We start from the raw sequence: 14,513 nt of genomic DNA, 5'->3' as shown, positions 1-14,513 counted from the left end.
ATGATCAGATGTATGCAAAATATAAATCATAAGTTGGTTAGAAAACCACCTGTGATCATTAATAATAAAAGGAGGAGTTGGTAAAAGGGGAAAATGAGTGTGAGGGTTTGAAGGAGGAAATAAAACGCAGCAGTGGTGAGAAAAGATTGTGGGCTGCACTTTTTTTTAGGAATATATTATGTTTTGTCCACCAGAGGGCTCGGTTTCCTTCTCATCACCCATCAGTATGTCATGTAAACAAGACCAATATACTGAGGAGGTTAGGGTGTATAAATATTGCAAAATAAATAATCATTCAATCAATCAGACTTTATTTGAATAGCTCTTTTCATACAACAAATTGCAGTGATTAAGTAAAGCATGAAAAGCACCAGAAACTAAGGAAACATAACCATAAGTGAGGAAACACCAGAGGCAGGATAAAACTTAAAACTAGAAAGATAAAACAGCAACAATGCAAGATAAATAAGTAAAATACTCAAACTGTAAATAAGAGGTAAATTACAGGATAAAAGCAAAAAGTAAAATAATAACTACATATGCTGAAAAAATAAAATGATACAGAAAATGGTAAAACTGTGAAACAGACTAAATGTATAGATAAACAGTCAATATATAAATTGATAAAGATAAATTAAAAGACAAACTAAAAAGGTAGGTCTTGAATACATTATTATTATTATTATTATTATTATTATCAATACCATTTAAGATCAGTGGCTGATATAATCCTGATTTAAGGCCTTGCTATGTGGAGGGAAACAACAGTGCGCATGCTCACAGCCGAGCTTGATTGTTGCACGCGGGCATTCACCTGCAGCCCAGCTGTAGTTTGATTGGCTGTTTCCCAGACGTCACATCATTAGCGTTTCCTGTAAGGAAGACAGCAGTCACCGCGAAATATACGGAGTACTTTCCACAAATTTCAAAGTTTGCCTTTCGAAGAAAACCTTCAAAATTGAACACCTCGGTGCTCGCGGGCCGCGGGATGTTGTTACGGACCTCAGGTAAAAAATAATCAGATTTAAGGCGGAGTGGTTCACCTGGAAATAAATGGCTGACTGCTAGCTTGCCCGAGAAGATGTTTTTCGGAGGACTTGATGTTACCTGGTCCAGGAGAGACTTTCGGGTTTATAAGCATCTTTCTGAGCGGATTTTAAACCTGAAAGCAGCCGTAAAACTGGGACAAACATGGCGACCTAAACTAACAGGGAGTGGAGCAGCAGCGCTGCCGGACGTTGAGGAGAACAGGTATGTGACCAGTCATGTTGACGTGTGTGGAAAATGTGAAATACCGCATATGTCAAATTGTAAAGTTGTGTATTTTCCGGACTTTATATATCTCTAAAGAAGTTGTGGCCCCATCATTTTTCCTAGCACATTTTAATGTGTGACGGTAAAAGCAGCTGATGTATTATTCTAGTAGGCCACTAAAAGCTTAATTTTTTATTTGTAATATTAATAATTTACATAATGGGAAAAAAGAGATCCCTATACGATATCGTCATGTAAAAATATCACAATTCTCTGTTGTATCAAAATATCAGCCCTTATTTTTACAGTTCAATCAGTGTGATTGATTTGATTATCATCAAATAAATGACTGTATTGCATGTGAAAACATTGGCCAGTGTCAGCTGTGTTTATAAATCAACACTGTTTTAATCATGCATTTAACTGCATATAGAAAACATTATCAACTTAGTCCCTGTATTAACCCTTTGTACCCTGATCAAACTGGCTCGATGTTTGGTTTTTAGGCCCCCACCTTTATTCTGTTACTGTAAACCAATGTAATTTTCTTTTTTAAAAAATCAGCTTTTCCATGCCTGAAGAATATCCGTGGTTTTCTTCAGACAAAAAGAATAATAAAATTTTGTGGCCTGCGTATTGATGTTGTTTTACTTTTGTTAAAGGAGATGGTGACAATGTTTTCACCACCAAAGTTATTAATTTGTATTTTCTTGAAAGCAGTTACATAACAGGCCCCTTTTCCCCAGATGAGCCCCAAACCACAATTCTTAAATGATGACTTACAAAGCCACAACCCTCATTCATTTTTCAGTAGTTTATTGTTTTCCACTGCAAAGGCACATTTTAGGGTTTGAAGACAAAGAGCCTGCATGCTAATGTAATATAAAGCTCTTTATATGAATTATTTCCCAGTTCTCTTTGAAAGCATGTCCCTCTCATTTAGTCATGCTTACTTTTTTATTTCCTTGGAAAAATGAATACAGTTAGAAAACGAGTCCAGGCAACGTGATGTACAAGTAAAAGATCAAATAAAATAAACCCACGCATGTTATCTGTCCAGCTCCAAACAGCCAACAAATTACTAATTATTTTGTTAGGAGAGCAATCACAGCTAAAATGCCCAGAGTTAGTGAAACCAATTTGAGAGTGAATATTGAGTTTACTTTTCTTATATGATTCTATGGATTGACATTAGTCAGTTGTTTAGCCAAAATAGATAACATTTGAGGTTCTGGGTTAGTCAACTTATCAGTTCTTCTGGCGTGAGTCATGCATTAGCATGCCTGATTGATAATAGACACTGATAAAACTGATAATAGACAGTTTACTGCAGATCAGACTGACAAATCCACTTGTCTTTTTCCATGTAAACAGATACAGTGAGTGATTGTTTTTGTCGTCAGTGCATTTTTTTGGTGGACTACACTTCATTAATGCATAAGCTATGTTGGCTTTTTGCTCACATAGCTTTAAGAGTACTTGTAGCAGACATAAGATAAGACAAGATAAGATAAGATAAGATAAGATAATCCTTTATTAGTCCCACAGTGAGGAAATTTGCAGTGTTACAGAAGCTATGAGGCACAGAATAAAAAGAACAATATAATAGCAAAAATAGAAAAAAAATACAAATATAAAAAAATAGTGAATATTAAAAAAAAAGGTGCAAAATAGTAACATAAAATGACAAGGTGCCAACAACTCACAGTCTAGGAAAAAAAATAAATATATAAAATCTGTACAAACAATATATACACTAATTGCACATGGAGGATAATTGCACTTGTGTAAAAATTGCACTTTTTGTGTAAGTCCGGTTGGTCGGCGTGTACGTATGGTCTACTTGGAGCAGTGGGGCAGTTGAATCTATGGTTGTAGAAAGCTCATCAGGCTCTCCTCCGCTCCTCTTCTCTGAGCAGGGAGCAGAAACAACACATGCTGTAGTTGAACACAAGATGCGAGATTGTCTCATACTAAGTAGGGGAGAGTGGACAAATGGTGCGCTCCGTATTGTTATGCACAAGATTAAAACATCTGTGTGACAGCCAAAATTGAACAAAGGATCAGATTGCTTTTTTTAAATATAGCAAATCTTGATCAGTGACAAAATGCCTTGATTAGCCCCGAGTCTGATGTTTAAGATCAGATCGGGACATCGCAAATCAAACAATCACACCGCTAACTACATCAATGTGAACCTTAACTATGCAGTACTTGTTGTAGTTTACTGGTTCTAAGAACCACCTCGGTGTATAATACCTGGGAAGACATGTGGCAGCTTTTTTTGGGTACATTTTTCGAAGCGGAATTTGGTTTGGAAGAAACACTTTAACAGTCCCACATCCACAAGCCTGATGTGCTCCTTCCAGTCTGAATGGACTCCTCTGCTGAGTGCTCGGCTCCCCTGCGGGCCGACAGGACGACCTTGACTCGCAGACAGACACAAAAGACCACAGCTCTCTTTCTTCCTCGTTGTGTCGTGTTTAGAGCATGAAAAACACATTTACAGCTGTGGTGGCGTCTGTCCCAGGGGACACGCAGTGTCTAAACAAACACGAAAACCTTTCTTGTCCCCAACCCAAAACTCCCGGAGGAATGAAGGGCAATACCTACAGATTTCTGCAGTGGTGTCTACAGGCAAAAAATCCAAAAAACACAATGTAAATTCAAATTCAAAAACAAGCCTTATGAATGAGAGATTCATGTAAATAAGTGTTAAACTAATGTTTTTGTTTGTCTTAAAACTTGTGATCTGAGCAGCCAAGAGCTGAAAAGGTAAGGCGACCTGGATCTAAAAGTGCAGCATAAAAATATGGTTTAAACTGGACAAAAATGTGGATTTATGAGAGAGCTTCTGGTGGAAAACCACGATGCAGACGCATGCGCCCAAACCACAAAATTGACATTGGTGGTGTTGCGTTGACCCTGAGAGCTCAACACTGTGCAGAATTAGAAAACAAGCAAATGAAGAAACATCAACTCAGCAACACATGAAAACATCAACTTAATACGCAGCACGTTTACATATACATTGTGTAGTTGATTTTTAAGTTTTTTGTCAGTTTGATGTTTTAGTTTGTCATCAAATTGCTGTTTTAGTCTGTCGCAAAGCTGATGTTTTCGTGTTTTGTCAATATGATGTTTTAATGTGTCGTCAAGATGTTGTTTTGAGTGTGTTGTTAAGTAGGTGAAGATGTTTTTTCATTTCCATGCGTTTTCTTAATTTGCTTTGTGTTGAGCTTTAGGGGCCACAGTGGTCTGCACTTTGTCGCTCAGAATATCAAGGGCGTAAAGTAAAAAAAAAAAAAAAGCACCTTAGTTATAAATTGTTCCTCCGTATGTTGTTGTCATCTATGAAAAGACTCAAAGTACACCGAAGGCAGACTAATTGATAATCAAATTATTCAAACGGCATTTGTATAGAAAGAGAATCTTTCTATACAAATGCCGTTTGAATAATTTGAAGCTTTTTACAAGCTTCAAATTATTCTTTTTATAAGTTGTTGAACACTGTAGGCGCTTTTCACTGTATCTATGAATTAGACACTAAATAAATGTAGTCGACTACAATACAACCGATCAGCATGTTGGCCTAGTTTTCTTCCTCCGTGTGTTGTGGGGGTCTTCGGCACCCTCAGGGAGTCTGATCTGGTCATGTGACTCAATGTATGCATTTATAGACATATCTGTCTTTGTCTGCTGTCACAACACAATTGCATCAAACCTCTGCATCTCTTGTTTTCACACAATGTGACAAGACTGAAGTCTCCCCGAAGGCAAATAATTTGAATTACTTATATTTCATTTATTCTGTAAACTGTTCAGTTATATTTTCTGTGAAAGTAATTTACCAACATTAAGGGAATTTATGCTTGTTAAATGCATTATGTCTTTTCAGAGAGATATTGGCTTAAAGTATCTGTTTAATGTACCATCATGTGATATACCTCACATATGTCAAGTGACATGCATCACTACTATAGAATGCTACACATACTAGAACACTGCGTTTTAAAAACCCCCCGACATGATCGACTTTTAGTGTTGTTGAGGAAATCAACAGCAGTCTCCAAAGGTTTGATCTATCCCCCCTCCTCCAGAGCTTTCTCGCTGTTTATGCTACAGCAGTTGCTTAGAAACTCAAAAAATTGTTGCCGCCCGCTGCGTCTCATACTGCGGCTAAAGGGTGCTCCAGTACATGATGAGGTCTAAATGAGACAGGGTTGGACCTGCTGGAAAAAGTCAGCCCAATATTCACTCTCTTTTAGCTCTATTTTTGGTCCCCACCCAACCTAATCTCACAGAAGTATGTGAAAGTAAGTGCATTTGTTACTTCCACAGTTTTCTAGTCCACAAAACACCTTGTCTTTTCCCCGTGAAGCTCCGGCACTGTTTTGTAGGACAATAAAACTTCACCCACCTTTCCATCTGCATGAGGGTGAGCAGATAATGACAGAATTTTCATTTTTGAGTGAACTATTCCTTTAAGTTATTTCAGAATTCTTATATTACCTTATTACTGTTAATTAATAATTGTTCGACTTTTTGATCTATGGATGAATTGCTGCTCTTTTTTTAACTGGTCTTGTAAGATGTCCCTGGGTGCTTTGAGAGGTGCCTATAAATGCAATTTATTATTATTATTCATATTATTATTTTTATTGTCATTACGATTAAGTTTCTACAGCGCATCGCCAGTTTCTATGTGGAGTGGGTTTAGCTTTTTTTTACTTAAAAACAGCGGCAGCTGAAATTGAAAGCGGTGAGATTGAGCCAAATCAGTTGTCGGCCGGACTATCAAACAATAATTAAATAATTCTCATAGGTTTGCATTGGAAGAAAAATAAAAATTAAAGTTGCTTTAAGATCTAATTCCCAATAACACTGTTGCAGATAAATTATCATAATTTTTTGCTTTGTGGTGATTTCAGGCCGTCGGTTCTTCTTTTTTCCCAGCACAGGAGCAAAGATAAACATCTCTGCAGGTAAACGTCCACAGAGAGCTCTCCTGGATGTTGAAATGAATTCAGTTACATTATTTAAAAGTCTAACCCCTGACCCACATTCAGCACGGGCCACCGGCAGGCTCAACATAAACCGTCGCTCATCTGAGCGCTGATTGGACGGCGCGACTCGCTCGGGGACGCGCCGGCGTGGACACGCTCGGCCTGTGTTTCCAGGAGACTCTCCCCCGTGCCCGCGCGTGCCTCCTGCCCCCGTGCTGCAATTTGTAAGAAGCTTCTGGAGCGCGCGCCCGTGCGAAATCTGTGTCGGGCGTGCCCGCCGGTGGAATGCGCGCACCCGGTGACCCCCCCTCCTCCCTTGCAGCTCATGTCCGGCGCTAATTGGAGTGCAGCACTGATGTAGATTATAAAATGTAAATACTTGAAGCTTTTACTGCGTTCATTTTAAGTTTTCAGTTGTATTTATAATTAGAGGGATGAGGAGGAGGATTTCTCTGCAACCTGCGTCTTTTCTTTCATAATTTCATCCTTTTTTTTCCTTCATAAGGATGGAAACTCAACATCGCCTTTTTACTTGGAGCAACTTCATCTTTCCGTGAGGGCTGATGGGACAACAACTGTATTTTCGAAATTGTCCTTATTATTATTATTATTATTATTATTATTATTATTATTATTATTTTTGATTTTCCCCATTGGTGCTCCCACTGATGGGAAAAGACAGATGCACATTCTCTTGTGCATATTCCCCGGGCGCAGAAAGCGTCCCGTTTAACTTATTTCGTTCATTGTTTTTTTTTTATTTTTTTTTATTCGTTGTATGGGATTTTTTTTTAAGAATGTGTTTACAGTCTTGATCTGGAGGATTATAGCAGAATTTTGTTGGTGGTTTACATGTACGGAGAAAGAGGCTCTGTGTGTTTCTGGGGGATTCATCAGAGGCTTATATAAGAAGAGCCGTCATGTATGCAGGACGCAAGAGGAGAAAACCAGTTCAGAGAGCGTAAGTTTGTTTTATTTGAGTTTTTATTGTCAGTTCTTATGATATTCACTCTTATTAAAAGGTAAAATCATGATGTCAGTTTTTAAAACGCACAAACCTTCTCCAAGTAAATAGCTTTAAGAAAAGAGTTTCCTAATCGATTTAAGAAATAGATTTATTTAAGATTCCGCTTGCTTTTTAACACAAACTCATTTAAACGCACCCGCGAGGCGTTAAAAAATGTATATTTTCTTACAGGATATTTTTTAAATTCTATAATGAAAAATATGTGGAAATTTTCAGTGCGTTGTAGATGTGCACGGTTGCTTTAATGCCTGCGGATTATTGCAGGCCTGCAACCGCGGCCTGATTTTAACCTTCACCATTTCTCTCTTTGATTTCTATTCATAGAGTATTTTTTTCATAATATGGCAAATATTCTAAAAGAACACAAAAACAGTTTTTCTTTTGCATTGTTTTATTAATTTCGAAATGTCACTCGGCCGCTGGGACCCTGATGCGGAGTGTTGCGCCATTTTCTGTCAAAACGCCCTTCAGAGGATCAGAGGGAGCTTTTTTCTCGTCAGGTTGTTGTGATTGGCTTGGGACATTTAATGATCTATCATTTCTTCATAAAATTGTGCATTTTTATATTTTTATTATGCTAGAAATAGTAAAAACTGGCCCTATTTAGTCTATTTGTATTTGTATTTTTTTAGATGGAACTGTTTTTTTTAGGTTTTGACTTAACCGAAAAACCCCACAAACATATTTTTTTCTGACATAAACATTTTATTAAATCCTAATCATAATGATAAGAACCTCCAAATTAAAAATGAACATTTCGACATTAATAGGCAAAAGTCCGAGCAGCTGCAGTAACTGTTTTGGTGTGACATCATGGTCAGACAGCGTCAAACTGACGCCATTTCCCTGCCAATATTTTATAAAAAACAATGTCAAACATGCAAGTAAAATACAAACGAAGACAATGCATCCAAAGCAGGCCTTTGATCGTCTTTGTTCTGTGATGTGATCACATGTGACTGACTTTGGAAAAGCTCCAAACTGTGCACAGTAAGACACAACAGTCTGCTGCCTGATGAGGACATTATTGTGGACAGTATGTGATGCTGCAGCTCTTAAGTTTTACTCCACTAAGGAAGTCATTTTTCATAAAAGATAGGTTAATACTTAAGCAACTCTGAGGGAACTTTAGAGGCATCTGGTAGCTTATATGACACTTGCAAAACTGACACACAAAGGGATAAAAAATAGAAACTTGAGAATAAAAACACACAGCAGTGAAATGACATTCACACCAACAGGACTACCACAGAGAGCTGTCACTATTACATGGGTGTATTTTCAGAGGGGGACCGGGGACATGGCCCCCTTAATATTCAGAACATGTGCATTTATAAACTATACAATGCTGTGCAAAGGTCTGAGGCCACCTTAAACTTTATTTTAGCAATGTTATAATGATCATGCATATTTATTTCTCAGCAGCCTTTTTACTAAAATACTACCAGAAAATACAGGAAATACGTATACAGTATCAAAAATGCAAATATTTCAGAATGAAATGACTTCAACAGGCTGAAGTTGCACATCTTGAACTCTCTGAGGCAGACAGTGTGAGATTTACAATGCTAATCATGTTGTGTATTTACACCTGGTTGCATTTCAGACATGTCCAAAGCCCAGTTTTGATTGTTTGAGCTACATTTTGTTATGGTTGTACGATTCCATGTGCGACTGTAAATACTGACATTATTCCGAAGACGACAACAAAAATCTTTGGTGGCCTAAGACAAAATGAGGAGGAGGGAGGGAAGGAAGGAAGACAAAAAGGAGAAATAATAATAATTATAATAATAATAATAATAATAATAATAACAACAATAATAATAATATATTTTACCCTCTCAAAAAACACATTACAGCAGCAGAAGACTTATATTTTGACAAGATTAAGCATATTTCTACCATAAATTTATGCCAAAAAAGGCACATAAAATCACCAGAATGAAGGACATTTTTTGATGCTCTTTTCTTTCTTTTTTTTTTTAACTTACTTAACTTTAAGTTTTTCCAATCAGTGAAAACGGTGCAGTTTGAGTCACAGGTGATGTTTTCAAGTCTGAACCCCCCTCCCCATTCCCACCTTCAGTTACGAGGTCAGAATACAAAAATACATGTAAATTAAATTAGCAATAGTTGAAATAAAAACTTGGAGCTCAAAATATTTTTGGTAGAGCATCCCCAAACCTCCTGTGTCATACGTGTCCCCCCAATGTTGAAACAGAACCTACGCCTTTGTGCTATAATTTACAGTATGTGCTAATGGTGGTAGTGCAAATGTAAGCTTGTTTTATGGTGAAGGTATTGCATATGTAAGCTGATTAAATTTGCTTTTCTTAACAGTACACAAATATTGAATATTATAGATAACATTAAATCCAAATTAAAGATAAATATACAAACAAATTTGCAAAAGTTATTAACCTGTCATGAAACAAGTTACAGACAGTGAGACCGTTCCCATTTAAAATGCTTTAATCTGGGACAAATTTAAGGCAGAAACTGATCTGCAGTACACGATAATTCCTAAAAACTCAGCGTCTGCAAATGTAGGACTCACGAAAAATCCCCATAATCCTCCTCTGTGACGAGACAGACTCATGATGGACTAAAAATGTAGGTGAGACACTTTTGGGTATAAAGAAGCTAAAATATGACAGAGTGGATCAGATTTTGAGGAGGACTGAAGATTCTGAGTTGTGGTTCATGGCAAGGCCTTTAATGTACACACTGACACACATTGATTGATTAATGAATGTTTTCATAATTGATTTATTGCTTGCTGGCTGCTGTTTTTCCAATCTGAACGTGTTGCTTTTCTGCGCTTATGGTATTTTGTGTCAAGTTTCAGTTCATCCATAAAAACAGTAGAATTTCAATTATCCTGTTTCAACCATTGTGAATCCTCATTGGTGACTGAGAGTTTAGAGCTCTCCATAATCTGAAATCTCAAAATTGAGCAACTGTTGGTTTTTTGGATTGGTAATCAGATTAAATAAGTAGTTTGAAGGCATTACTTTGCACTCTGGCAATTTATGATATATAGCCGATGTGATTTCATGGCATCATATAATTCTGTTTTTATGGGTTTAAGTGAACGTACAAAAACACGACACCCAACCAAATGAACATGCAGACCTTTCAATCATGTAAAAAGGGAAAATTAATAAATAGATAAATATGGAAAGAATGGAAAATAAATGATAAATAACTACATAGAAAATAAAATACAATCTTTAAATTAATGAATGAGGGGGGAAAAGAAATGAGTGGTGGAGTAATTGAATAAATTAAACTAAATTAAATTAAACTGAATTAAATTAACCAAACTTAACTTTATTTAATTTAATTTAATTTTATGTAACCTTTTTTTTTTTTTTTTTAACTTTTCATTAATTCAATATGAAAAACAAATCAAAACACAAAACACATACAACATACAGCACGTTGGAGATGTCACATACCATATTCAGCATTCATGCATCTTATAGACTGAACAGTTAATAGAAGAAAATAAGTGGTGTAATTATTATGAAAGTGCTTGTTTATTGCAGTATAGCACATGCACACACACACACACACACACACACACACACTGAAGAACATCCAGCACTGCAGGTCAAGCACAGTGACATCCATCACTTTACAGTGTAAACACATCTCCGTTCATATTCATGTCCAGTGATAACATGTGACAGTGTGTTGGTGTGTATGAGATAGGAATACAACTGTATACTGTCAACTCTTATTGCTGCCATATTGTTGATGTTTGTGCAAACAAACAAAAAGTGAACAAACATAATCCAAATTATTAATTTTCGGATTCAGTTAAATGCTTCTTTACATTAGTTGTGGTGTGAAATGACTAGAAAATAAATAGAATAAAGACATGCTTTTTTTTCAACTGAGAAACAAAAAATTCTTACTTTTCATTTATATAAAGGTTTAAATGATGTAAATATATAACTGTTGTTATTACAGTCAAAATTGCGATTTAATACATTCAGCTATCAACACAGTTAATCAGTTAATCACATTATGTTAATTCTGGTGTATGTTGTTTACATACTGGACTTGCTGCTTTAACCACATCATGTAACTTTAACTTGTAAGTATGTGCAGATTACAGGCTTCTGGCCAGGTCTGCAAAGAGTCCCACTACGATTTATGATCAAGACATACAAACTCTGTAGAGTTTTTGCTTCTTTTTGTAGTTGTTATGCAATGTTTTGTGGTGGTGTTTTGTTTTGTTTGTTTTTTTCTTTGAGGTAATTTTGTGTCTTTTTTGTCGTTTTGAGTCTCTCTCTGGTCGGAAAGTGTTAATTTCACATTTGAAGTTTTGCAAGTAAAGGCCAGACACTTGGGCCCCTGGACTGGTGCCCAATAGGCCGGTTCAGTAATCCATCCATGCTTATAACTTTGTCGTTAACTGCTCTGGTTTAGGTAGTATTTATACCTGAATGATGAATTCAGTTTGATCATTAGTAACCTATTAGCAAAGGTAACGCCCCCTTAACACTATATAAGTGCAGGTGTGGTGTCATGTGCACATATTCTTGCAAATGCCCAAGAATTGGAGAGATACCATTTTAAAAAACAAACAAACAAACAAAAAACAGCTGCAATAGGAAAAGCAATAAAATAGTCTTAAACAAAATGAATGTGATTATACAGAGTGTAAGTACTGGCTTTACAGGAGAATTAAAAAAATGTCAATTTTTGTCTAGTTAGTGTGTAAAAACACACAAATGTCCTTTCTCACTTTGCTGTATATCAGTTGATTTAACCTAAAGTTTGGTATATTGAATTTAAAAATGCAAAAATTGAATCTTTTAATTCCAAACTTACCAAGGTGGACAGTAACAGATAATAAGAAGTAACAAACAAATATACACCTGCTCCTTTTTAATGTCCATTAACCCTTATCTGCCCCTTCCCATAGGTCTTTCTCCAACTTCTGTTCTATGTCTTGCACATGCACTGTAGAATTAAAAGAAAAAAAGAGTATGAAATACAAATTCATGTCATATTGCTCGCTAAGTTGAGTACCTCCTCCCTGGTCTCAAGCATAACATGTCCTGCAACGTTCATCCTATTAACAGAGGATGAATCTCAGAGAATGTCAATTAAAGAATAAATCCACTGTTTAATAGAAAGAGTGTTAGGCAGTTGTCACCCAACTGCCAACATTTTTTTCAGCATGCTGATAGCCATAGCAGCTTTTGAGTATGGCTAAAACTCTGCCTTGAATCCTCATTAAGTAGCAGACATGCAGGAGGATGTTTTGTTATTTGTTAAAAAAATTTGAACTGATGGACCCTCCCATATTATATTTAAGAAAGTCCCAGATTGATTTAAATTACACAGGGTACATGTTTATTTCTGCCATAAAGTTGGGCATTTAATCATCGGGGTCTATGGGGATCAACTCTGTTTTGGAGTCAGCCTCAAGTGGCCATTAGAGGAACTGCAGTTTTTGACACTTAAGGACTGGTGTCATTTTTCAGCCTTGGAGGTTTGGTGGCGGCTCATGATTTAGTTGTAACCTTTTTTTCTTTTATTATGTTCATCAGGGTGAAGCAGGCACCGCCCGAAGGAGCCAAGTCCAACCCATCTAAACGGCATCGAGATCGTTTGAATGGAGAGTTGGAGCGGTTGGCCAGCCTGCTGCCTTTCCCCGAGGAGGTCACCGCCAGTCTGGACAAACTCTCCATCCTCCGCCTTAGTGTCAGCTACCTGCGGGCCAAGAACTTCTTTTCAGGTAAATTTACTAGTTATGAGAGTCATTGAATCCTAATGTTTGCCATATAACAGCAGTGGCTCTTTGTGTTGTGTGGTAGTGTTCTCTGTTGACAAAAGCATGCAATACTGCTCATTTATCATATAGTCTTGTGCACAATAGCAGTCACATGGATGCATTGATCATGTCTGTCACATAAACTTGTTTCCATTTAGTGGGACAGTTTGGGGGACATCATTTTGTGTGCTATGAAACTCAGAGAAGATCAATATCAAATTAATGAGCATGTGTACGTGTCCAGCACACACAGAGAGGTCTGCAACATGCCGAACTTAGCTTAGCACAACAACTGAACGCAGAGGGAAACTGCTAGCCCAGCAACATCACATGTTAAAAAAACACCTCTTCAAAAGCGCTGCTTTTTGTGAGTGTGTGTCTGCGAGAGGCAGAGAGCCGTAGGAGAGAGAGGAAAAAATAAAACGCCAAAGCCAGTCTCTTGCCGGTGGCTAAAAAAAACAATTTATACTCTGTGTTTATAATGAAGTTATTTTATACATTTTACGTGGAACAAACCGGGATACATCAGCTATATTCAATTCATCCCCCACCCCTAAATGAACATAGCTATTTTCGTATGTCAAGTGTGCACATGCCTTTTACATCTACGGCAGAGCTGTATCTTTAAGTGATAAATTCAAACTTGAGAGAGCAGGTTAAAGTGGGTGGCTGTTCCTAAATGCCCTCGCTTTACAGCTTTGGTCCCTCCGACCATTACGAGGATGTCACAGCAGCCGAGTTGCTCGTCTCTGTGTTTGTGCTGGATGTGTTTCCCCACATCTCACAGCTCATCTCATCAACCAGAGATGTGGAGACCACCACAGCAAGAGAAGAGCAACCAGCCACCGCCTTATTCAGATGATTTCATCCGGGGGAAAGGCCCTCAATATTTCATTGAGACCCGTGTGTGTGTGCTTGCGTGCGCGCGCGTGTGTGTGTGTGTGTGTGTGTGTGTGTGTGTGTGTGTGTGTGACATCACTTATTGGAGGATCAGCAAATGGAGCTTTGCTTTGACGTTCCATTAAAACTATGCGCTAAAGCATAGGACAGAGTTGCATGCCAATGGATGGATGTGTACGGTCTTCTCTACTATGCAGAGTGAAGACATTGTTATTTTAGGCGGTGATCTTTCAAAGAGAATGCTGCAATGCGGCCGTCGGATGCTCTTGAAGCATGAATAATTGAGAGAAACCCCGGAGTTTAAAGAATTTATGAAATGGAGGCAGAGCAATGTTTGTTTAAGGCAGCGGCTTTTTGAGATGGCTGTTTGGGGTGAGACGGACAGGATACAGCAGCGTTGATATGAGTGTGTTTTAGGCCGATTTCGCAGATGCATTCCATATTTTTATTGTGTGTGTGTTGGTGTGTGTGTTTGTGTGTGCAGCTGCTTGGTTCATATGTTGTGTATATGTAGAGTATGCCCCGAGGA

The 14,513-nt window shown here is 37.5% G+C and overlaps 1 protein-coding gene across 1 annotated transcript in view; it reads left to right on the top strand.

Moving 5' to 3' along the window:
* Positions 1-888: 888 nt before the first annotated feature.
* Positions 889-14,513, top strand: part of LOC121949302 (aryl hydrocarbon receptor-like) — a 52,947-nt gene continuing 39,322 nt past the window's right edge. The window contains exons 1-2 of the mRNA XM_042494957.1: positions 889-1,251; positions 12,861-13,048. Of these exons, the coding sequence (XP_042350891.1) occupies positions 1,082-1,251; positions 12,861-13,048 (358 nt within the window). The 5' untranslated portion in view covers positions 889-1,081. The remainder of the gene's footprint in view (positions 1,252-12,860; positions 13,049-14,513) is intronic.

Source organism: Plectropomus leopardus, chromosome 10, assembly GCF_008729295.1.
Source record: "Plectropomus leopardus isolate mb chromosome 10, YSFRI_Pleo_2.0, whole genome shotgun sequence".
Taxonomy (NCBI): domain Eukaryota; kingdom Metazoa; phylum Chordata; class Actinopteri; order Perciformes; family Serranidae; genus Plectropomus; species Plectropomus leopardus.
The sequence above is the reverse complement of the archived record's forward strand: the minus strand, read 5'-3'. Positions and strand labels throughout refer to the sequence as shown.